Here is a 25,287-nt window from a genome sequence, read left to right as displayed (position 1 = left end):
TTCTGGCAGGGTTCCACCAGCACTTCTGGTTCCCAAAGTGCCACATGCAGGCATCAGCACCTTCTACTCATATATATATATATATATTTTTTTTTCACATACACATTACAATACTCATTGCAATTCTACTCATATTTTTCCGCTTACTTTGCACAGACTTTTTTTTAATGAAAGAAAAATAACAGGAAGCATTGTAAAACATGAAGTCACTGCGCCCTGCCCCAAATTGACAATGAAAAACACACGTTTGGATAGATGCAATAAATCTTATTGACTTTATTACACATTTTATTTTCGGATCACTTTACATTCCTAGACAAAAGAGATGATACAAATAAATATAAGCTGTAAAACTATGGACAGAACTATGGACAGGTTCTTTTTCTACAGATCACCTAAGAGAAGGCGGAGGTGGGCGTATCTCCAAGGAGCTGAGAGTTGCCATCGACAGCTGTGCCCATAGAAGGATCCTGGGTCACCTCTTCAAAAAGAAAGGGGGCTGGAGAAGGCAGTAAGCACCTGGATCCCAGCGAGTCAACCCCCACTGCACAGTGCAGCAGGCAGCACCAGCGTTCTCATTTCAGTTCCATCTCTGTAGCTAATTATGGCTTTTGCAGGTTCTCTTTTCCAGTCTGTGTTTGAACACAGCAAGAACAGACCCCCAGGAATTCCACTCAGCTGTTTAAAGGCTGGTGCACACTGCCCAGCACCGACAGGAGAGGTCCAGGTACACAGGTGCCTCACTGAAACTCCAGCGAGGGCAGACTGACACACCCCAGACTGACTGAGCACTGCCTGCTCTGATCTGGAAAAGGCACCGGCGCAGCCCCAGGTGCTCTGGCAGAGGTATGTGTTTTAGAAGATTCAAGCAGCATGCAAATATTTTTAAAAAGGCGCTAGACCTAAGTTAAGGATTTTAGAAAGTGCTTTAATTCCTATGCTTCAGTGTCTGGTGACTCCTGCTCCATGCCACTTTTTTTAAAAAAAGATCCCATTATACAGATCAGAGCAAAGACAATTATGTTGAATGTTAAACATTCCTATGAAGAAAAGGTGATGGTGCAAGGCTGTCCCAGGGCCTCTTCCAGGAGTCCAGCTGGATTTCCTGCCTTTGGTTAACCAGCAGGAAGCCCAGATGGTTCAGATAACACCAAAGAAGGGCAAACTCGGCAGGAATGTTTCTTAAAAGCTTCAACCCAGAGCTCAGTATGTTTTGTACAGCTTAAGACAATGTATCTTAACATCAGTGCCACTGAGCATCTGGTGAGGGTTGTGTCCTTTGGAATGAGAATCCAAAGGCTTCTGTAACAGGCCGAGATTGCCCAGGAATACACCGACCAAATCTCCACCAAGCCCCAATTTACATACAATGACTAAATATGCAGATTTATTCTTTTCCACTCTACTGAGTTTCTTTCACCTTGCTAATGAATTTCTACAGAGTTAAAAGCAGAGCCTTTCTGACACTGGCTCATCAACATGAAAACAGGTTTGCACTGCAGAGCTCCTGGTACCAGCCCTGCCACGAAGGCAGTTTCCAGCATATGAGTTTAATACAGAATAGAATTCCCTATGGGATAGTAGCAACTGAGGAAAATGTGCACATGTGCAGACACAGATGTGCCTGTGTATGCATTACTCACATAAAACATGTGTACATAGGCATGTACATACACGTGCTTATATATTGTGCTGCTGTTTCAGGGTTTTAAACCTCCACCCCCAATTTAACTTCAATTCTCTGAGCACTTAAACCATACAATCATCTTTTAAAATGTCCTAGTACAGAAGATTATGTGCTGGAGAGAAAGAAGGAAGAGAGGGAAGAGAAGGTGATGTTATACTATGCAACAAAAGCTAGTTAAAAAGCTCTCTGGATATAAACAGTGCTTTGTGAAAACAAAGATGATGCTGGGTTTCCATGTTCAGGTTGAAAGAAATTGGTCACGTGCCTGCTCTCTGTTATAAGCAAATCCCTCCTTCCTCCACCAAAACTATTATATATATGTATGTGTGCATAAAAGTGTGTACATATATTAACCTGGTGGCCCAGGAAAGCAGTCTGTGAAATGCAGCAGCCACGCTGGTGTTTAGAGGGCCCACCTGGCTCACCTGGGCACCGTGCCTGCAGGATGCACAGGTGAGCTGTGCTGAGCACTCCGTTCCTCCTGCTCGGGGGGTCGGCAGAAAGGAGTTCTCCAGCCTGGATGAAGTCACTCCGTGACACTTAACGAGCACAAGGCAGAGTCCACACATCAGAGCATGTCTACAACCAGGCAGGTCCTCACACACTCACACATGTCAGTCTGGAGGGAGTCATCAGTGAGGGAACACAGGTAAAAACGTTCACAGGATGACAGCCAAGAGCAACCAGAAAAAGTAACATCCCAAGTCTCAATATACAGTGAACTAAAACTTACAAATGAGCTGTGGGACACTAGACAGGGACACCTTACTCTGTCCTTAGTGTGGAGTTCCACCTCCTTCTACCCTGCTACACGAGCCTGCTTTAGTCATAGGGCAGCTTTGCAATGAGACTGTCAAAAGCAGGAGTTCTCCCTCCCTTGTTTTCAAAGAAAAACCCCTGGAATTAACACCAGCTTCCACCACCAGCCTCAGTTAGGTTGGATTCACTCCCAGCAGGCTCTGAGTGAGCTGGGAGGTGCAGAGAGAAAGCTGCTTAACATGGAACAGGTGAGGCACGAGAGGCACTGAATGCTAAGCCTCCTTAGACACCAAGGGAAGGAACCAAACTCCCAGGAGTGCACTCAAAGGCAGCTCCAAGTTCCTGTGCTCTGCCCAGCTGAGAGTCTGAGCCTGGCAGGGAGAGCTCTGAGCTAGTGCTACGTTTTCCATCAGCAGTGGGAAGCATGAGAAAAATGGCCACATGCCATTAAAGATATCACATGGACACTGGTTTTAAATGCCAGGGGTAAAGATGAAGGCAAGAGAGAGGAGGAAAGCTGTGGAGTTGACATGGCATGCAGAGGTGTTCCTTGACAAGGTGGCTCCTGTTGGTAGGGGTGAGGTCTGTAGGTCAGCTTAGAGGAGCTCTCACTTACACCTGTAAACAAAGAAAGGACTTCAGATTCTACTGCTTCCTTTCTAGAGACCACAGAGTTGTTTTTTGAGACCCTTTTCTGGCCTACAGCCCTTTGGGGAGGCACAGCTGTGTGGTGGTGAGGACACGCTGGCCACTGCCATCCTGCCTGTTCAGACCAGTGCCTGAACCCCAGGTGGTGATGCCAGTCTCTCAAGCAGGAAGAGAAAGAACCATGAACCTTGTCAAGTTTGAACAGATCCTCTGCTTTTTAGCCTCTTTTGGCTCTCACTGTGGAGCTGCAGAGTGGTGGTCCTGTTGAGATGACTTCCAACTCTGTCTTCTCAGTGCCCAACAGCCAAAAAGCGCCGTGCAGCGGAAGGGCTGGTGCAGGAGGAGGACGGTGACGCTGTGAGGTGATCCCCATGCTTCCCATTGCTCCTAACACACTGTAACGTACCTCATGCATTTTTGATTTCCTAACTAAAATCCATTTCCCACAGAGGCCAAATGCTGAATTGCAAGCACGGATCTTCCCATGGCTCAGTGCCCCTGGACTGGCCCGAGTCAGTTAAACAGCAACAAGGCCATCTCCAGGGAAAGGGGCTGGAGGCTGGCCAGGAGCTCTCTCTGCAGGTTTGTCCTTGTCTCTGCTCCCAGAAGGTAAAGGCTGTTCCCTCCCTGGAGAGGCATTGCTGGTTTTATTTTGGAACCAGCCCTCGTGACTGTGGGTAGAGCTGAGAAGTGGGGGTGCCTGATCCTGATGCGGATCCCACCGATTTCCTTCCAGTTTTCGGTCTGAAGAAGCAAAAATGAAAATATAAACAAGAAAAGCTCTAACAATGTCACCTCTTACTTTCCAAAATTAATCTGCAAAAAGCTGATTTTTTAAAACTGGAGTTATTCTCTAATAAACAGTTTCAGCTTTTTCTTCTGTCCTATGTCCTACACCCTGAAAGAAGGTTGTGGCGAGGCAGGGGTTGGTCTCTTCTCCCAAGTAGCAAGCAACAGGCCAAGGTGAAACAGCCTCAAGTTCTACAAAGGGAGGTTGAGGCTGGGTATTAGGAAAAATTTCTTCACTGCAAGAGTGCTTGAGCCCAGGCACGGGCTGCTCAGGGCAGGCTGGAATCTCCATCCCCTGCAGTGTTCAAAAAATGAGTAGATGTGGCACTTCAAGATAAGGTCTAGTAGCATGGTGGGATTGAGTTGGAGGTTGGACTCAAATCGTAAATTAATGATTCTATGTTCCTTTTTCTCTCTGCTTTACTATGAAGGTCAGCTTCCCTTCACTGATGAGAAGTACTGAGCGACAGCAACTGCACTTGCACCTCTCCCGTGGGCCAGTCTGCTCAGGGAAAGTCCAACTCACCTGGGTTTTGATTTTTTATTTGAAGAGCTCTCAAAGGTTGAGGCATCCACTTGAATCTCATCTTCATCCTGCAGAGCTGCTTCCAGAGCTGCCTGGACCTTGGGAGCGATGGCTGGACCCTCATAGTTCCTCGTTGTCCGGCTGGGCACGTCCATTTCCAGTAACACGATGTTCTCTGCCTGAGACAGGAAAAGCAGAATCAAAGTCTCCATGTTTTCACACAAACTGTTACTTTGCCCTCCAGAAACTTAATCTGAAGTACTTTATAAATGTATGCAGGACACTACAAATTTACATCTCAAAGGAGAACGCACAATCCCCTCTGGAATTCACATTCCCCTGATCACAGGGTGAAGAGGCAAAGGTTCAACCACATCTGGGCTTACCCTGTACCGAGCAGCTGTGTGATTCATCATGGACGTCCTGGCGTGTTGGCTCAGGGGCCTTTTGTACCCCACAGCAGATACTGGTCTTTTCATCATCTGCTGGTTACTAGAGAAAAACACACTCAGGCTGTTATACCCTAAAACCAAAAGCTCCTCTTGGAGTTTATGAGCTACAACATCTGCAAATTCCATGCAGAAATCTGTTTCAACACAGCAGAAACCACCCAGGCTGCATTTGTAGCAGCAGGAAAGAAATATGATAGGAATGCACTGCTATTTTAAGAGTGAATGCACTATTACGTGTATTTTACATATAATTATTGGGTTTGCCTATTAGAAGAATCATAATCTCTTGAGAATTCTCCTAACCATACATTTGTATTTTATAGCACCTATTAAGAGGAATAAATTGTTTTGTTTTATTGTATTACACATCAAGAAGCTGCGAGCTCTAGAAGGTCAGTTTAAAGCCCCAATTCAATCCCTCTTTTGTTCTTGACAGCTAGAGGGTTTCCTGTGACCTGTAATTCCATCCCAAGAGCAGAAGTACACTCACTCCAGACGGGTTATGGGATGTAGTTTCCAGTTGTCTTCCTCTTCATCAAGGAATGATCTGTTCATGATCTTATTCTTTTCTTCCAAGGGAATAAAGTTTTCAATAATCAGGTGCCTACATGCAACCACAAAAATGAGAAATATACAAGAAACATAATTAGCAATGACTTTCCTTACTGCTCCCCTCCCACTGATGTAATACAACCCTGGAAAAGGAGGAATGGTTTTGTTTCCTCATGGTTAAATCTTATTCCACAAGTATGTGCAAGGCAGTCCCTCCACTCCCTGCCCCGAGAAACCCTCTCTGTTACAGTTAATAGCTTACTCGAGTGATGTGGCTTACTTTAGCTTTAGTTCCCTGGTGAGTTCATTCTGGGTCTGTTCCATTTCCTGGCGCCCCTTGATGTGCTCTTCTTGGAGATCATGGATCTCTGCCTTCACAGCTTGTAGCTTGGAAAATAACTGGAGCACACAACAAGAGCCAAAATCCATCACTTGCCAAAGCTCCTCTCACTTTCACACACAAGTTGATTTTGTTCCCAGCCTGATAGACAGGGAATCGTTTTCTTTTTACCTTTTTGAGTTTTTTGGTCTTTATGTCCACCTCTTGCTGAAGAGAACTGTAGGTCTCCTTCAGCTCTAGTGTTTCCTCATCCTGACTCTCCATCTGTTGCTGGATTTCTCGCTCCCGACGTTTCTGAAGAATGTGAAAATATGGCATTAAAGACCTGAATTACCTTGTCACCTCCAGCTGACACACATGAAACCAATGCTCCGGATGGGTTTCCTTTCCTGCCTTCCAGTTCTTCGTATCTCTTGGCATAGAAATACCAGAAACATCTTATTTGTCCTTATTTTGCTATTAAAATCAGGTAGTGTGAACAAGGCTCAAGCTTCAACTAAAGGAATCAAATGTAATTTTAAAATTTTTTTTATCGGTTTGTACTGGTAATTGTATTTAAGAATCACTACCAAAATTTGCATTAACAGAAAATAAACTTTCAGCACAGAATAAAGGCCCTTCCCTTGAGCTAAAGGCTGAACTGATACTCTTAGAAGTCTTACAAATATTTCTTCATTTACAAACAGCTCCAATCAAGACAGGAAGTAAATCTTTACCATGAAGAACTAGAAGAAAACGTTTATAAACCTTCTTTACATATTTCAAATAATGACAAATATGACACAAGCCCGTCCCCCTTCTTTTCAATAAATGATTGCCATTAAAACAATTTTAGCGTTAACCCTGGGAAAACTTTCTGGTAATTTCCCTGACACAATGTTTTACAAAAGTTCAGCAGCAAGGCTTTTTATACAAAATAAAAAATCTCTTTCCTTGTACCTGTTCTGCAATTTCCTGTCGTTTCTGTTCCAGGATTTTCTGCTGTTCATTTGTGTGATCCACAATATTTTTCCCTCCCACCAGCAGCTTGCTTTCCATTGTCTGAAAAGAAAAACCAGGGTCAGAAGTTTCTCTCAGTGACTACAGAGGGTAACTTTCTCTTCTATGGATACAACTTCTTCAGGGCAGCTCCCTTATTTAACCTTTTATTTCAAGGCAGCTGCTACAGGAATCACTAGTTCTTAAAATTCCTACAAAACTGTGGGATTAATGCAACAGTAACTTGTTTAGAATTAGGCACCACTGCAATGTGTGGCAAAGCTGGAGAACCAAAATGTGTGCTCCCCTGTAAATAACTTGTTAATGATCTGTGACAGAAAAAAACAGTTTTAGTGCCTCAGCTTGTGAAAATGTGCATTGTCTTTTACTGTGCCAATTGCTTAAGATCAGCACATAAGAACAATGAAACAACTCATGAATATTGAAATATGTGACTAATGGTGGAAATTTCAACTTCTGGCTAGAAATGGTTTATTTTAAAATCTTCCAACCTAAACACAAATCACTATCCTGGAAATTTCTGTGAAATATCTTTCCAAATTGGGAAACTCATTATTTCCCCCACAGCCTAAGGAAATTGCTTTCAAAGAGTATGACCAGGAAGAATTCTACCTTGATTTTAGCACTCAGCATCTCTGTTGCTTCCTTCTCTCGCTTCAGGTCCTCCATTTTCTTCTCCTTCTCTTTCAGCAGCCTCATCTTTTCTTCTGCTACCAAGCTGTGATCCTCGACTATAGCTTTCTTCTCAATCTCCAGCTTTTCCTGTTGCTCCCTCCAATAGTCATCTTTGTCATCTCCTTCATCCTCACCCTCTTCAGTGTCCTCCTCCTCTTCCCCACCCTCCCTCCTCCTTTCCCTCCTCTTTCTCTTGCCAATAGACCGTTTTTCCAACTGTGCCTTGAGTCGAGCAATCTCTTCCTGGAATTCCCGCAACAGAGCCTCCTTAGGATCCTCGTTCACCTGTGGCTTGTTCTTGATGTTTTTGGCACGGTTGGCATATCTCAGTGTGGTCAGGGTCTCCTCTACATTGTAAGAGGCAGGGCCTATATTGGCCACCATCACAGTTTTGGCATTGCCACCTAATGAGTCCTGAAGCAGCCTGGTCAGCTTGGAGTCCCGGTAGGGGATGTGCGTGCTTTTGCCATCTACCAGGGCAGAGATAACGTTGCCCAAAGCTGAGAGGGACAGATTGATCTTAGTGGCTTCCTTCAGCCTTTCCCCCTGTGCTCCAGTCTTTGCTTGCCGCTCGCTGCCTGCCAGGTCGACCAGGTTGAGCTTCCCCACACGGATGTGGTTCTCTCCATCCAGTCCCAGCTCACTGCACTCGATCGTGATCTGGAAGATGGCGTGAGATCGAGAGCTGTGCTCGTTCATGTTGGTGGCACCAACGGAGCGGTTCTGGTTTCCCAAATTCATGATGTGCTCTATCTCTTTGACGCTTTTCGTAACAATGGTGGTCAAATCCTTAACAAAAACCCCTGTGTCTGGTCTCTCCTTCAACTCCAGCCGCTTGGACTGATCCTTTGATAACAAGTCTCTGATTTCTTCTTGGTATATTTCCAAATAAGACGCTCTAACTAAGTATTGCTGATTTTGAGATCTAGAGATGTGGGTGAAGATGTGCTCGAATGAATTGGGGATGACCCCTCTCTTTTCAGGATCACCACGCACCCCTTCCATCGTGTATGTTTTCCCTGTCCCAGTCTGCCCATAGGCAAAGATTGTCCCATTAAACCCTTGCAGAACGGAGTCCACGAGAGGTCTGAAGGTCTCATCGTAGAGTTCGACCTGTTTGGAATTCCAGTCATACACAGCATCAAAGGTGAACGTTTTAGGCAGTTCATGAGATGATCCGCGTGGATTCTTCACTGAGACCTGCCCTAACTTGACATCCACATTGACAACTTTTTCATAGGATGCAGTTTGCTCTTTGCTGTTCATGGGCCGGCAGCGCACGACCACCCGCACGGACTCGGAGCTCTTTGCCTTAGACATGATGGCAGGGCTGTGCCTGGTGTGATCCTGCTGATGGATGATCCCGTGCTACACACCTGAAACAAAAACAAAGCAGGATTGTCTGAAGGCAGTTTTCTGCAGGGGACAGTTTTTCACAAAGCCAAAGACTCGCCTCATCAATTTGAGCAGCATTTTGTGTTCATTAAGTTGCAAGGGATTTTGAAGTACTAAAATAATGTACAACATGAAAACCCTGTAAAGGCCTGAACTGAGACAGAATTATTTTACCAAAGGCTGTGCATCAAATGGTATCATTTTTACAAGCTCTGCTGCAAAAACTCATAATCAGATGTGATCAGATCACATCTTTACAGCTGGTAAAAAGCCTTTTCTTGACCATTAAAAATTATAATAAACCTTTTAAAACTATTTAAGAAAATAATACTTTGCCAATAATTTTCTTTGCAGTCAGGCCTTTTGCTTTAAATCTCCCATTGTGAAAATCTAGTACAGCCTTGCTCTCTCTGGAGCAGAAGTCTGCTATTATCTTTTCTTTTGGCAATACACTTTTATCAGAATTCCCCACAAAAGCCAGCCCTACTCAGCTACACTGACCTACTGACATCACTCCTGCTCTGGTGTTCCAATTGCATCAGGTCTACAGGACTCACCATCAACCTAAACTCGTGTTGCATAAACCCAGATCACAGATCCAACTCGTTCATGACTCTGGGTAGAGAGGGAGGACACACTGGTGCGTCCTCCAGACACCAGCAAGATGAGCTGCCATTGAAAATGGAGCAAAAAGCCTGTGCTCCTAAACTGCTAAAGCAGTCACTGCCAGAGCCTCACACGGCAGATCTCAATGGCACAACTTGGGGAATGACATGCAATTTCTAATAACCCTTTTTATTTCCAAAATATCTTCCAAGAAGAGCCCTGAGGTCCTTCTGCCAACTAGAGCTAAGTGTAAAGCTAATACACACAGGGAAACCCAGGTAGTGCTGGCACAGGTTCAGGTGTGGTCTCCTTGGAATGTGTTCACTGTTCCCTTCCCAGCTGGATCAGCAGGAAACAGGGATTTTTCTCTAATTGTTTTTCACTTGATAATTGCACGTCTCAGGAGAGCTTCTCCAACAAGGTGGCAGAGAACTGCAGGGCTAGAGCTATTGAATGGAAAAGGAAGCACAATTCCAGCTCAGTATACAGACAGACAGACTGGCAAAAAGTAAAAGAGAATTAACAGATAAACACGGTTAAGAATTGTACAGAAACCTCAATATGGCCTTGAGAATTTCCTCGGGTCTGCTTCTCATTCTTCCCATAAAAGCACTGAACCAGACACTCATTCAGAATTCACTCCACACCCTGCACAGTGAGTTCAAACCATTACAGGAATTTTGGGTAGCTACTGAATAAAACCATTTCCCTTCTAACTGACAGCTCCAGATAAAGGTGACCTTCCCGCCTGACCCACAGCAAACACGAATTCTGGAGCACAAACACAGAAAGAATAAGTGAAACAAGGACAAATCTTGGCAGAATCACAAAGAACAACTCTCCCTCTGTTCATCCTGAGGAGTTGTATGCATTAACACACGCTTCCCCTTCCACGGATCTGAGAGACATTCCAGTAATTCAAGTTCATGAGAGACAATTTTCTGACAAGGTCACATGAGAACCACTGTGTCACGTATCTGCATGTTCACACTGGCAAATACTCAAATCAGGCACAAGTTCTGACAAGGAGAGCACGGATTTATTTTATATATTGAATATCTAAAATACTATTCTGATGAGAAGTGCTGTTTTAGTAAGCAACTATGACAAATATTAAATGATCAGAGTTAAGTTAGGCTTGCCAGAGGTACACCTTGAACAAAAATGATGTTGCACATTTGCTGCTCCTCTGGGTGTACCTCCTCACCATCAGCTTTTGACACCTTTCCCCACTTCACTTGCAAGTCTCTTTTTATAGTCACAAACAACTGATTTTACCCCTGATGCAGGCTATTTTCATAACAACCCATCCTGAATCATCTCCAATTATTTTAGCTACTGTGGTGAAGTTTACTGGAAGCATAACAAATTATGGTTCTTCTCAGATTTATTCAAGTGTGTAACTGGAAAATAAAACCAATTAGCTGGCAGTGATTGTATTCCCCAGAAACTCCTGGGCAATGTTTGAACTGCCAGAGTGGCTGGACATGAATGGCAGAAAGCTGGGGATGCTGCTGTGCCATCCACTCTGCTCCATCAATGATGGGAATTTTTTCATGAAATTAGTTCAGCCTAAAGTGACCTGGGCCAGGTCCCTGCAAGTCAAGGTCAAGGTCGAGATGGATGAACTTGCAAATGTGCCCCTGGTGACCAAGAGGGGATGATGGGCAGAAATGGAAGCATTTTTATTTATTTCAGTCAACACAAAATTATGCCTGAAAAAACAAGCAATTCCACAACCTGAATACAAGCTGGGGCAACCACTTTTCCTCCAAAATTTCCAGGATTGGGAGGTGCTGTCTTGGACAGCTGTGCCCCAGGCATTGTGCTCACCGCAGCCACCTGCCCTGCCAGGTGACATCCTGAAGCTGTTCTGCATTCTGCCTTAAACATCTCTGAAAGATTTTCTGGAACTGCCCAAACCCTTCCCTTGCATGTCTGCACATCCCGAGGTACCACTCAAAACATTCCATTGCTTCTCGCCATTCAAATCTTCCAAATATTTGTGGTTTCATAATGTCACGGTTGAATTGTGTCCTTCCCTCCGTCCCCAGCCAAACCACCCTTGGTGCTGCTGTTTTCCTCTCGCCTCCCTGCCAAACGCTCCGCAGGCCGGCCAGGACATCCCGGTGCTGGAGCTGGGCCGGCGGTGCCACCTGTGAGCCGTGCTTTCGCTCACCTGGGGTCACCTGTGGTCACCGCTGTCGCCTCAGCACGGCACCCCACGGGCGCTCCCCACAACGGGGAGCCGGGAGCGCGGAGTCACCCGAGCATCACCCACCGCCCTCGGGGCTGCGACACCGGGCGCCGCAGGGAAGGGAGCCCGGGGACAGCGGGCAGCGCCCGTGGAGAGGGGGAAGGAGCGCGGGGGAGAAGCACCGGCAGCGGGGGACACCCACCCGAACGGGGCCACCCGCCCGCGGCATCGCCCCCGCAGCCCGGCCGCGGGCGGGTCCTGCCGCCTCCCGCGCCCGCTGTCCCGGCCGCCCCACCGCGGTGCGGGCCGTGCCCGCGGCTGGCACCGGGAGCACCGGGCTGGCAGCGGCCCGCGGTGTGCCAGCCCGGGGAGGGGTGGGGGATGCTCGGGGCGGGGTGCGGGCGCGGTGCGGGGGCGGGCCGGGCTCACCTGCGCCGTCACCAGCTGTCCCGGCCGCCCCACCGCGGTGCGGGCCGTGCCCGCGGCTGGCACCGGGAGCACCGGGCTGGCAGCGGCCCGCGGTGTGCCAGCCCGGGGAGGGGTGGGGGATGCTCGGGGCGGGGTGCGGGCGCGGTGCGGGGCCGGGCCGGACTCACCTGCGCCGTCACCATGGAGCCGCTCGGCCGCTCCTGCCGCGGCCCCGGAAGCGGCGCGGCCGCTCCGCCCGCCCGTGACGCGCTTCCCTGGCAACGGGCGCGCCCGCCCCGCGCCGCCACTCCCGGATGCGGCCGGGACAAAGGGGCCCCGCCGCGGGCATCCCGCACGCCGCCCAACACGAAAATGACGGGTTTTTCCCCCAGCCGGGCGGGTCTCTGCCGCACCCAGGCTGGGGTTTTTTAAATCCTCCAAAGCTCGGGAGTATTTGCAAGGGGGAAAAGACCATCGTAAAGAAGGCATTTAAGAGTTAAAGCCTCTTAATCAGAGCCTTCTGGATGGCAGCAGTGCAGTGCAGGCTGCAGCTCTGGTGCCAGAGGCTCCTGCAATGGAGGAAGGAATGTTGGTGCACTACGAGTGAATACAAAATCAAGTTTTTATTAATACAAAAAATACCTTATTTAAAAAACCGAAAAAGAAACACCCCACCCCAACATTCTGTTTTAATACTTTGTCTTCCCAACAGTGTGGGAAAAGGCTTCCCCTGCTCCACAGCAAGGCAAGGCAGCCTCAAGGGCATCACCCAAGATCAGTAAACTGCATGACACAAGGAGTCAGTCTTCAAAAGCCCAGCTTCCAAAGGCCCTAAAACAGATAATTTTCCCCCAAATCCCATGATTTTTGAAGCCAGCCCTGAGGAAATTAGATTATTTTTTGCCACTCTGACACTGGGCGACCTTCTTATTTTGCCCTCTTTTGCTCACTCCCCTGAGCCCTCAAACTCCTTCAAAGCTCAGAAACATTTCAAGGAGAAAAAGACCACCATAAAAAGACATTTGGAGTTAACTGCTCGTAATAGCCTTGCCTGGACTGCAGCAGTGCGCTGGAGGCAGCAGCTCTGGTAGCACAGACTCACCCAAGAGGCATTTTTGAAAAATGAACCGTTCTGTACTCGTCTTTGGACCAGAAAATTAAATCACAGAAGCACCAAAAGGCACTGTTCAAGTTGAGTCTCACCATGTTGGGATTATCAGTGTTACCAGCACCAAACCACACCAGGCCAAACAGAGGGGTTTGGGCTGTTGCTTCCCCATCAAGGAGTAATTTTCCAGTTATCTCCACTGGGAAGTGCCCCAGACAAGGGTAATGCTCTCAGAGGGGTTATCTTATAAAGTACAAAAACAAAACAATACCACAGACCCAGGTCTGACATACCTAACCCCACTACAGCTATTTTAATAACCTTGGCTCAAAGTTTCTCTTCTACCACAGACCTCACTGACATCAAGAGCTACAAAGCTACGAGCCCTCAATCTCCAGTTCTGGCCCGGCTGTGACAGATCTCCTCCCACATCCCTGCACACACCTTGCCCCAGGCTGATGCAGAGAGGCTGGACAGGCAGCTGCCATGTCACACCATGTCCCACTGCACTCCTCCAGCACCACCAAAGAGATCCAGGGCCCCATAGCACGGGGTATGGAATCTCTTTGGACAGGAGAAAGGACACTGAGGCACTGTGGTGACACAGGTCTGGTAGGACAACCGTGGTCCTTGATAAACCCCAGAGCTTTTTCAGTCCTGAGCTTCACCTTGCACACCCTTTCCAGGGAACCTGATATGCCTGACAGAAGTCAAAAGAGAACAAATTATGGTCAGTTTTGGACACAAAGCTTCAAAACATCTCCAGGTGAGAGTTAAGAATTAACAGGGAAAGAAAAGAGGAGGAAATCTGAGCAGCTGCTTCATCATGATTGCTGGTGAATCCCAAGTAGTGAGAATGGAGAACTATAAAAGCTACATCTTAAAAAACTATATATAGTTTACAGTTTCCTATAAACTACATGATTTAAATTTCTATCTGAGCTCACACTGGAAACACAGGAGAGATCAGACAGAACAGTTTGGAAGGGACTGTGAGGAGCACTGGAGGGCAGGAGCTCTCCCACAGTCCAGTAATGACCGCCCACAGGGAATGCTGCAGCACCAAGGACCCCGCTCAGAGCCCTGGAACCACAGAGCCTCCTCCTCCTCCTCCTCCTTCGGTCAGAACTCATCCCTCAGCCTCGGTGGGTGGTCCATGCCAAAAAACGAGGAGGGTTTCCCATGGATGTCACGTTCTCTTTTCACAAAGGCAGTGAAGGAAGAGACACAGTTCCCGATGAAGTGGTCGGACTGGCCAAGGATGTAGAGATCAATCTGAGGCACTTCTGGCTGCAAGCTGACAACCTTGAGCTGCAGAGAAATGAGGAGAGCAGATGAATCCAGTCAGCTATTATCACAATCCAGTGTCTTGGCATAATATTAGAAATGGAATACACAACAGAAAGAGAGTGAGTTTTGTCTTTCTCTGCCCTATAACTCATTTATGATTAGATCAATGTCAGAGCATTTCTGAAAATCACTTAGGTTTATTTAATTTAAACCCTTTTCATGGAAATATTTACTACCATGCCAGGCAATACTCTTCAATCTCCAGGAAAAAAAAAAACGAATTTTACAGGATAATTTTTATTGCTATGAGCCAAATTCACTTTGAGATGCCAATATTTGGCTGTGAATAACCTATTCCACAACTGCCTGTCTGCTCTCTATGACAGCCTTGGGCCAGAAGCCAAGGAAGGTTTTTATCCAAGGACTCCTGCCAGAAGAGGTTTCTGGAAGACTCACCTTTTCCTGGAAGAATTGCTGTATTTCCGTTGTGTAGGGCTCGGAATCAGTAGCAATATAAACAGATTTAGCTTCAATCTTTGCCACCCAGAGCTTGAGAGCCCGTTTGATCTCGCGGAGGTCTGGCAGGCACATGTCCATGGTGAGAGGCACCGCAGCACTGCGGTCGTAGCCCACGCACTGCGGTGAAGCCATGAAGTGCGGCCCGGCCGTCCCGTCCTTCAACATGTTGCAGGCATTTTTCTGTTGGAAGAGGAAAAGACAATCGCAGAATCATCAAAGTTGAAGATCTCTGAGATTATCAAGTCCAAACTTTGAACAGATACCCCATGCCCACTAAACCTTATTAGAAAACGCCACCTGTACTTGTGTTCTGGACACTTCCAGGAATGGCAATTCCACCACAGCTCTGGGCAGGCTGGGACAGTGCTCAATCATTCATTCAGTGAAGAATTTTTCTCTAATATTCAACCTGAACCTCCCCTGGCACAACCCGAGGCCATTTCCCTTTATCCTGTCACTGGCAGGAGAGGCTGAACCCCACCTCACCACAAACTTTTTTCGGTTTTTTTCGCACCACATTCAAGTGAGAAAACATCACCACGTCCCCCACCTCTGCCTGTTTGAAAGAATCCCAGCACCACTGCTAACACACAGGGAGCTCCTGGATGCCAGCAGGGATCAGGTGGCTCTCCCAGCACAGCTCCTTTTTGAGCAGCTTTGTCCACACCCCACTGCACCGTACCCAGTCGGAGCCGATCCTCAGGTGAATTCCGACGTAGGGCCGGAGCAGCAGGGACTGGATGTAGGCTTCTCCCTTCTTCACCATGGCATCCGACCACTCCATGTACTTCTGCAGGGGCCGGTGCTCCTCCAGGACAGGAAACTGGGCTGGAGCTCCAGGTAAGGCGAGAACAGGGTGCTCAGAGGCTGGAAACCTACAGAAAACCAAACGCAGCAGTCTGAAACGTGATTAACCTGCACGAAGGCTGCTGTGAAGGTTAGAGTAGAACCCAGGAACGCCCCAAAAAATGCAGCTTTTATGGCTCCAAATTGAGATAATTTTAGCTGTTTTGCCATCTGAACTGAAGAAATCTCAGGGTCTGTATTTTACCTCAGACCTTTTATCTGACAGACAATCAGAGAAGAACCTCAAACGTGCAGTGAGGAGCTAGCAAGCAATGGGATGTTACATTTTCACCCCAGACCAGACCAATTCTGTCACCCAAACTTACTGATAACCACTAAAGTCACTCATGGCTCTGAAAACACAAGATAAGCAGCAAAATACAGTTCATAATCCCAAACTGAGAACCAAATTCTTTCTGATGATTAATTACATATTTAATGAATACTTGATAAATTAAATATTCCTGGCTCAGAAGTCAATCAGCCTAACACTTCATACTTAAAACAATGCCCACATAAAGTGCTCAGCAAATATTTAATAGAAAAAGAATTAATATTTTTAACTATATTACTAACTAACCACTTCAATCTCTCCCCCAAAATGTAAAGTCACAACACACAGTCACAGCTGCTCTCATGAGTGACTCTAAACGCCCACAGTGACCTGCCAGCGCTCTTGCATCTTATTGCTACCTTTGGATCCAATGGTCCTTGTATGCAGGACTGAAGGAAATTCCCTTGAAGAGCTCAGACTTATCAAAATCCACTTGGAACTGATCCCAGAAGGGACCAAACGGATTTCCATCCTGCAAAGAAAAGACGAGTGTTCATTTAGTGCACAGACAGAGCCTGAAAGATGGATGTAGCAAGATCTTGAGGTGCAAAGCAGGAGCCTGTTCCAGGATGGAAGCAGCTGGAATACAACAGCCTGTCTGACACACCAGCTCCAGAGGAAGGAGACAGTGAATACATTAAGGGAAGTTCACTGAGAGTGTTGCAAAGGTTGTCTTAAGAACAAGGACACCACAGCTTTCAAACTTGTAGTTAAGAGAAGTTGCTTTACACCAGCTGGAAAACAGAGAGCAGGAGATAAGCTACAGTCACAATTAAATCTCAGGTGATAAAACTACTTGCACAGACCGCATCCCCAAGCACTTGCAGACAAAGAAAACTGACGATGGCACAGCAGCCACTCCACAAGCGGTGAAAGCAATGCCACACAGACCGATTCGCGGTGGGTAACTCCTAAATTTGCGAATCAATAGCGACCTGAACGAGTCCGCGGCAGCCTTGGGAATAAAGCCGTGCCCGCGGGGCTGAGGAGGAGCTCACCTTCATGGGACACGTGCTTTTGTCCGCGCTCCTCTGGGCAGCAGCCTCGAAGCAATAGGCCACCCTGCTGCCGGGCGGCCAGTGCCGGGGCGCCAGCTGCTCCATGAACCGCTCCAGGCTGATCACGCGGTGGAAGCGCCGCAGCGGCTCCAGCCTGAAGTGCTCCGAGTAGGGGACGTGCAGCTGCGGGGGAGCAGAGCCCTGAGCCGGGGCTCCCCTTACCGGGGCCCGCAGCTCGTCCCCGGGCAGCTCCCAGCCCGGCCCGCCGCGCCCCCGCTCCCTCCCGCCGCCCGGGGCTCACGTTGGTGTAGGGCGGGCGGTGGTGCCGGTACTCGATCCAGGGCGGCACGGCCAGGGTCCGGTTGAGGGCGCGGGCGAAGGCCAGGGCGCCCAGGAAGTGTTCGGCTTGGTTACCGAAGCGGCCTGAGGGAGACGGGGCTCAGTCAGGCGGGGCACCGACCGGGGGATGCAGCGGGGCACCGACCGGGGAATACAGTGGGGAACGGAGCGGGGGATGCAGCGGGGCACCGACCGGGGGATGCAACGCGGCACCGACCGGGGAATACAGTGGGGAACGGAGCGGGGAATGCAGCGGGGAAGGGAACGCGGACCGCGCCGGGGGATGAACCGGCGTCTGCAGCACCGGGGTCTGCAGCGGGGGATGCAACCGGGAGATGTACAGGGGGCCTACACCGCGAAAGCCTCACCCATGCAGGGACAGTAGAGCAGGTACCCGGCCTCGTCCCAGGCGGGTGCCGCGCCGCCTCCCGCCGCCATCCCCGGGAGGAGCAGGAGGAGGACGAGGAGCACCGGGCCCGGCGGCACCGCCATGGCGGCTCGTCGGCGAGCGGAGCCCGGCGCCGCCATCCCGGCATGCCCCGCGGCGCGCCGCTCTGGCGGCCACCACCGAGGCGTGACGTCACTCCCACAAGGCCCCGCGCAATGGCGCCGCCGGGGCCGGGAGCGGAGCCGCGCTTGGCGGGGCCCGGGGGAACGGGGTGAGCGCGGGGGGGCGAGGGAGGGGGGCGGCACCGCAGCGAGGGGCGGTGGCACGGCCGTACCCTCCCCTCGGTGGCGGGGTCCCCTCAGGGGACAGGGGGGCGTGTGAGGAGGAGGAGGAGGAGGATGCGGGGCGGAGGGGGGGGCGTAGGCCGGGCCCGCCTCCCTCCCCTCAGGGCTGCGGGGCGGGGGTGGGATGTGTGATCCCGCTCCTCCGGGGCTGCATTATCCACGGAGCGCTCCCGGGGGTGGGGGTCTCCCGGTTGGCTTTCGAGGTAAACGGCGGAGGTGCCGGAGGGAGGAGCGAGTTGCCCCTCGCGGCCACCCCCCGGCACCTCCGCCGTTTGCAAGGCGGTTGCAACAGCACCTCTGAATTCCCTAAAATTCCAGTTTTGCACCTGACTGTTAAAAACATCAACATTCAAACTCTTATCTTCTTCCAGGTAGCTTTGAAACTGGCCCAGATGGCCAGGCTTTTTCGGAGGGAAAGGAGCAGTTCCCTGGTGAAAGTGGTGGAGACTCTCGGGACACCTGCACAGCTCTGGAGCAAGAGGTAGAGAACACTCATATTTTCTGGGACATATTTCATAGAGAGGTGAAATAGTCATGTTTTTAGCACCCAGGAAGACAGATTGCTCTGAGCCACAGGCCTCCTGCACCCTGAGGGCTCAGAGCAGCTGTCACATCACGCTGGTTTGTCCCAAAGTGGCACCTCAGCAGTTCTGGTCCTTTATTGTTCTGCTCTGACCACGTAGATTTAGCCTGCGCAAAACCAAGTTTTGTTCTTAACAGGCATTCCCAAAGCTCACAGTGATATATTTTCTTGGAGTCATCCTGTTTCCCAGTGTTTTCCACCCTGAGGGAACCATCCATGGTGTCTGGGGTGAGGGTGCAGTCACAGTAATTGTTATTTCAGCTCTTCATAACGTTCCTTGAGCACTTTCTTGGGGGTTGGTTTGTTCCCTCGCAGTTGCACATCCTGCCCACAGCTCGCACTCATGTTGATGTGCAGCAGGAAGTTCCTCCTCTGAAGCAATCATGGAGTGAGGGTTTGATGCTATTTTAAGTAGAGTTTCTCAGGCAGCCAAATCGGGTGAAAGAGGTTGGTTTTATTTCAGCTGACCGTTTACCAGTCGAGCTGGCAGTAGAACCCTGTAAAAACCAACACACAGCTCAAGAGCAGCCTAAGAGAGATTCATGTAGAACCTCATCAACATGAAAGCCAGAAGAGTTTACAGGAGGTGTATTTGGTTGAACAGGAAACAGTTTGAGCTTCCATTATTAATATATGAGAGTGTCAAAGAAAAAAAAAGAGTTAAAAATTGCTCATTACAGTAGAAAACTTGCTGATCCAGAGAGGCAGAATCTGCCTCACAATCAAAAGTGAAAATACAATGAGTAATCCCACCCTGAAGAGGAGCAGCATCCGTTGCCTTCCAGAAAAAGGTGTGATGTTGAAGATAATTGAGAGTTTCCTTCCTCAGCCCCGTTCAGCCACATCTGGGGGTTCAGATTGATTTGCTCTGGAGATTGTTTTGCCCAGTGCACCAGGTTGGTAGCAGAAATTATGGGAAAAGAAAATACAAGAGAACCTTGGTTTTTCTGAGAATTTCTGAGAGGGAATTCCATGTAGGCAGAGACCAAGAGCAAGTGAGAATATAAAAAAATGGGATGAGAAATTGTCTGCAAAACACACAGGGTAAGGTATTCAGAGCTACAAATAGACACCTTTTATGATATTTCAGGAGAAAATACATCCAACACGTAACACTGGCTCTTAATAGTGGCAAAAAAAGTAATTCAGAAAAAGTTCAACATAATTTTATTCGGGTAACAGGTTAAGGGGGAAGAGACAAAAAAATATTATTGATTGGAGGTCCCCATGAGTGGGAACAGACATCTTCACATGTTCACTGTGTGCACGGGTGGAGGTGGCAGTATCCTAACACCAGCCTTCTGTGATTTCAGATGAAGAAGTTCTGCTATTAAAGCAGTTTGGTCACAGGGGGCTCCAAGAGAAAACTGCACCGGGACAACATCACAGCGAGACGCCCACAGGCTCGAGTTCTGCTTGACATGGCCATGTTCTACTAGACCTGCCATGACGGCATTTTTTCCCAGTGTTCCCAACTGGATTCAAGATGCAAAGCAGGAGGAGGAAGAGACAGGCTGGAAATTAGTCCCCAGACCAAGAGGTGAAGAAACCGAAAGTCAGGGAAAATGCCAGTGTGAACTATCGGAGCCCTCCTTCCCTCACGTGGACAAGCTGAGAACTCACACGCTTTCCCATTCGGAGCAGAGGCCCTACAACTGCCCCCAGCTGCACTGTGGCAAGGCCTTTGCCTCCAAGTACAAGCTCTACAGGTAGGTATCTGCAAGTGCCTCTGCCCAGCAGTGCCAGGAGAATGGGGAAACCCCCTCCCTCGTGTGTCTTTGCTTGAATTTCTGAGAAGCTGGAGGAGGGGAAATGCCCTTTTACCTTGCAAAGCAGTTGAGTCCCAGATATTACCATACTTGGCATCTCTTTAGGTGCCTTCCAGAGAGCTTCAGCTAATGCTCTATCCTGAGCTCAAGCTGTTTTATGTTTCACTGAGGAGGAAATAGAAACAGAAAGTGAAGTTCACAGATTAAAAAACAAAATGAAAAGCAAGAATAGCGTTTGCATTCATAAGTCCTGCTTCTAACCACAGGGGTAATTCCATGGCAGCTGTTGCTCCAATATGGAGAAGTAGAGTTCCCATTTATGTCGTGAAGTACAACACAAAATAGTTAAACAGTGATGGCTGAGAACTTGAAACCAAGTGAACCACAGTGGGGGAGAGTGTGAGATACCAAGGTGAAATCAGACCACAGTAGCTGTCAGCAGACTTGGGCACAGCCTGACCCTCCCAATGAAGTGTTCTCACCTAGTGTCACAAACTAGGGAGGTTTTCTTTGGCAGCCTCAGCAGAGAGCAGGAGGTGAGGAGAGACAGCTGCTGGGACAGACTGTAGGTTTTGCCTGAAGCGTTGTGCTCCTGTGCTCCTTGTTTAATGGAGGTAAAATGCCATCTGGGATTTTCGTGGCCTAAAGTGTAGGACACAAGGAAAATTTTGGAGAACTAGCGTGTGTTCCCTCAGAGGCTGGATGTTTGTCTGACCTTTCCTACTTTTCTCCCCTAAGGCATATGGCCACACACTCTGCTCAGAAACCCCACCAGTGCATGTACTGCGAGAAGATGTTCCACCGGAAGGATCACCTTCGGAACCACCTGCAGACCCACGATCCCAACAAGGAGGCCCTGCACTGTCCCGAGTGCGGCAAGAACTACAACACCAAGCTGGGCTTCAGGCGACACCTGGCCATGCACGCGGCTGCCAGCGGTGACCTCAGCTGCAAGGTGTGCCTCCAGACCTTTGAGAGCACCCAGGTCCTGCTGGAGCACCTCAAAGCTCATTCCAGGCGGGCTTCTGGCGGGGCAAAGGAGAAGAAGCACCCGTGTGACCACTGCGACCGGCGCTTCTACACCCGCAAGGACGTGCGGAGACACCTGGTAGTGCACACGGGGCGGAAGGACTTCCTGTGCCAGTACTGTGCTCAGAGGTTTGGGAGGAAGGACCACCTGACCAGGCACATGAAGAAAAGCCACTCCCAGGAACTGCTGAAGATTAAGACGGAGCCAGTGGACATGTTGGGTCTGCTCAGCTGCAGCTCCTCTGTGGCAGTGAAGGAAGAGCTGAGTCCTGTCCTGTGTATGGCATCCAGAGACATGATGGGTGGTAAGAGCTTCCCTGGCATGCTGCCCGTGGGCATGTACAGCACACATCTCCAAACCATGCCAAGCTCAGGGATGCCCCATTCTTTGGTTCCTAATTCTCTTCCAATGGGAATGAGCTATCCTCTGGAGTCTTCTTCTCCCATCTCCTCCCCACCGCAACCTCCTCCAAAGTATCAGCTTGGATCTACCTCATATTTGCCTGAGAAACTACCCAAAGTAGAGGTGGACAGCTTTTTGTCAGACTTCCCTGGCAGTCTGTCTCTCTCATCTGGTGATCCTCAGTCCTCTTCGCCTCAGCCACCCGCCCTGGATGAGGCTTTGCTTTCCAAGAGCCCTGCTAACCTCTCAGAGGCTCTCTGTGCTGCTAACATGGACTTTTCTCATCTTCTTGGCTTCCTTCCCCTAAATCTTCCTCCTTGCAATCCACCTGTCTCATCGGGGGGATTGGTCATGGGCTACTCGCAGGGGGAGGCGCAGCCACTGCTCACCACTTTGCAACATCAACCTCAAGAGTCTCCCGGAGCCGGGGCCTCGCTGAACTTTGGGCCCCTTCATTCGTTGCCCCCCGTCTTCACTTCCAGCTTGAGCACAACCACGCTGCCACGGTTCCACCAGGCCTTCCAATAAGCTGGAAATAGCACTGGAGAACAGATCTTTCAGTCACCCTTTTGTGGAGAGCCTTAAAAACGCACAACTCTTCCTTCCTTGGGGGTGTGAAAGCTCTGGCAGAGCTGGGTCAGACAGGAGGTTTCTGATCTCGGAGGGAGCACTTGTAGACTGGAACCCGTGCAAGTCCCAGTCCTGTACAGCAGAAAGATTTCAGCTGATAGACTGGATATATTTTATGTAATTTTTAATCTGTGAATCAGGAGCCACGCTTAGCACTGACCTTCCCTGAGAATGCTGGAGCTGTATTCCTCTCTGGGAAGGGACTGTCCCTCAGAAGGAGTTGAGACTCTTTCATCCTGGGCTAAACTTTTGAAGAGTCCAGCTTCCATTTCATGTTACCACACTGCAATTCTGGCAAACCAGCCAACACCTCCACATGGAGAAGAAGTCAAGATACCGCTCTGTATGAAGCCAATGGGGAAGAGGCTGTCCTTCCCTGCTACCTCTCATCCCATCACCCAACACAGCTTACTCCACATCAGTGTTAAGCAACAAGCCCGTTTACATAATGAATTCAACGTCACCTCTTTGGAGCTGTTAGGATAAACTCGTTATGGTGAACATTGTTTACACAACACAAATCTGTTTCTGCCATTGCAAAAATAGGAGACACCAGAATACACTGGGTTCATCTCTGGTGTGGCTAGAACACTGTTTACACAACGAAGTCAGGTTGCACTGATTTCTCTTCACTTATCATGTTCTTCCCCCATGGGGAAATACACTGCTTTTGGACCACTTCAGCCTCTGCCCCTGTAGGCAGCAGCTTCCTGCCTTTTCTCGCTGGCTATCCTGAGTGAAGGGGATGGAGCAGCTCTCACAGCTTAGCTTGGTGTGTGGTGTATGGACAGAGCCCTTTTCAATATCTCCCCCAGGCAAACAGGTCTGGAAACCAAAGCACGTGAGAGAGCTGGGTGAGGAGCTGGGGACATCGAGCACTGGCGTACCAGGCGTGGCTGAGAACAGGCTGCAGGCCCTGCTCCATAGCTTCCCTTGGGATGAGGAACAGAGTATGGGTTTCTGGGGTTTGGGGTTTTTTAACCACTCATTGAGGTCAGCACCCTTTTTGGCTTATCCAGGAAGGAGTCTCAAAGGTGTATTTTAACCTCAATGGTGATAAAATCCAACAGTCAAGGAAAAATTGGTCCCAGCTTCATGTACACACTGTCAGTGTATTTGAAGCATTTTTCCCAACACCAGTAGTTCTAAAAAATGCTGAGGTTTGGGGCCTGCAGTAAACTTTTTACTTTGGGTTTGGTTCCACTGGCCTTTTTTGTTCTCTCCTGCTCAAGCCTTGCCTCCTGAAATTAAAGTCCTGCTTCCCTTGCTCCCTGCCCTACCTCTTCAACTCTTCCATGGGTTGTCTACCTACCAGGGCAGAAGGGTTATACTGGGAAGTGGCAGCCAGCTGCTGGTGTCATTTAGCACCTGTATTGTCTCCTGCTCTTGTTTTCCTGGGCACTTAGACTGCAGATGGGGACATGTGGAGGTCACTCTGCACTGGTGCATGTTTATGGCTAAGGACAGGCAGATCTTCATACCTCAGCATGGAGGAACCATTGTAGGCCAATATAAACCAGGAAATCTGTCAATACTGTTCTCCATAAATCTAGGAAATGCAAAATCTACCTCTACTCTGTTATCTCAGCTCCTTGGGTGAAGCCAGATGCTGTCCTCCCTTGTCTCCCCAGAGCACATCCACCTCAGTTGATGCAGATTCCTTCCTGCTGAGCCATGATCCCACTGAGTGACAGCAGCTGTGCCTCTTTTGGTCACAGGCTTGTCCCCCTTCCATTTTACTCCAGAATTTTATTTTTAATTTAGCTTAGTAATTCTTCCCAGAATGACTTTTTAGCAATCCATTGATTCTCCAGAACATAGATCAGTTGTTTTAGGTTAGCCAGCAATGCTGCAAATAAGACTTTTGTATCAAAATGTAATATAAGATTTATTTACCTCAGCAATATCCTGTGGCAATGATCTCCCCGAGTTGAATGCAGTACTTTTTCCTTTTCTCCACTGGAAAATGTTGCCTTTCCAAGTCCAACGAGTGCCTTCTTGTTCTCTAACCTAGCAAAGGTAAACAGGGCATTGCAGCCAGTCTGTTTACCAGCATTGAATACCTCAGGCCTGTCTTCTATTGCTTTGCTCTTTGCAAATTAAAGAGTTTCACACTGTTATCAATTATATGCAAGCCTTATCCCTGTCTTCAGTTGAGAGGATTATTATTTTTTCAGAAATAAATGGTCAGAACTGATCACTCACTGCCAGTGAGGATTATCAGATTTATGCAATGCCATCACACGCCTTCTCCCACTGCAGAACATTCAGCTTTTTTGCTTCCTGCCTGCATTGTACTCTGAACAGATGTCATCACTGGAATTCCTTTAGCAGTGGTAGCTAAACTTAGAGCCAGGCATCTTTTTCCTACCAGTAGTCTGTCAAAGAATAAATGGAATTCATTTTGCTATGATTTGCACGTGTGATTTGCTTTCCACAGCTACTTTAACAAGCAGAACTGCAGTAACCTTTGTCAATGCAAGGAAAATCTAACCCAGCAAGGGCAACGTGGTCAGAGACAGCACTGGAGCTGATTCCAGGTGTTTGCACAGGAAAATGGATTCAAAGTTCCTCTACCACAACAGCTTGTAATCTGAAGGTATTTTTCCAATCAGTCTAAAACTAACAAGAGTAATTCCATTTGAAATAGCAAATATGCAATTCACAGAACAAA

The 25,287-nt window shown here is 48.6% G+C and overlaps 3 protein-coding genes across 4 annotated transcripts; 1 reads left to right on the top strand and 2 right to left on the bottom strand.

The window, feature by feature from the left end:
- Window positions 1-132: 132 nt before the first annotated feature.
- Window positions 133-12,279, bottom strand: KIF3B (kinesin family member 3B). The gene is made up of 9 exons (XM_041458335.1): window positions 12,222-12,279; window positions 7,365-8,803; window positions 6,693-6,794; window positions 5,925-6,047; window positions 5,694-5,812; window positions 5,352-5,465; window positions 4,796-4,901; window positions 4,410-4,588; window positions 133-3,838 (listed from the first exon to the last, which is right to left on the bottom strand). Exons 2-9 carry the CDS (start codon window positions 8,745-8,747, stop codon window positions 3,742-3,744), a joined length of 2,223 nt encoding a protein of 740 aa, XP_041314269.1. The 5' UTR covers window positions 8,748-8,803; window positions 12,222-12,279; the 3' UTR covers window positions 133-3,741.
- A 358-nt stretch (window positions 12,280-12,637) lies between these two features.
- On the bottom strand, window positions 12,638-18,043 carry POFUT1 (protein O-fucosyltransferase 1). Its single transcript, XM_041458322.1, has 7 exons — window positions 17,836-18,043; window positions 17,430-17,551; window positions 17,129-17,311; window positions 16,490-16,602; window positions 15,633-15,825; window positions 14,888-15,130; window positions 12,638-14,452 (listed from the first exon to the last, which is right to left on the bottom strand). The coding sequence occupies exons 1-7, from the start codon at window positions 17,993-17,995 to the stop codon at window positions 14,264-14,266; spliced, it is 1,203 nt and encodes a 400-aa protein (XP_041314256.1). The 5' UTR covers window positions 17,996-18,043; the 3' UTR covers window positions 12,638-14,263.
- Window positions 18,044-18,061: 18 nt separating this feature from the next.
- On the top strand, window positions 18,062-25,021 carry PLAGL2 (PLAG1 like zinc finger 2). Of its 2 annotated transcripts, none has more exons than XM_041458319.1 (4): window positions 18,062-18,126; window positions 18,571-18,680; window positions 20,096-20,491; window positions 21,290-25,021. In XM_041458319.1, the coding sequence occupies exons 3-4, from the start codon at window positions 20,229-20,231 to the stop codon at window positions 22,509-22,511; spliced, it is 1,485 nt and encodes a 494-aa protein (XP_041314253.1). In that variant the 5' UTR covers window positions 18,062-18,126; window positions 18,571-18,680; window positions 20,096-20,228; the 3' UTR covers window positions 22,512-25,021. The 2 variants fall into 2 exon arrangements, with proteins under 2 accessions (XP_041314253.1, XP_041314254.1); XM_041458320.1 differs by having other exon boundaries at window positions 18,082-18,126; window positions 18,575-18,680.
- Window positions 25,022-25,287: the final 266 nt, after the last annotated feature.

This window comes from Pyrgilauda ruficollis, unplaced genomic scaffold (genome assembly GCF_017590135.1).
Source record: "Pyrgilauda ruficollis isolate IOZ18807 unplaced genomic scaffold, ASM1759013v1 scaffold127, whole genome shotgun sequence".
Lineage (NCBI taxonomy): Eukaryota > Metazoa > Chordata > Aves > Passeriformes > Passeridae > Pyrgilauda > Pyrgilauda ruficollis.
Note: the sequence above shows the minus strand (reverse complement) of the source record. Positions and strands in the feature narration are given on the sequence as shown.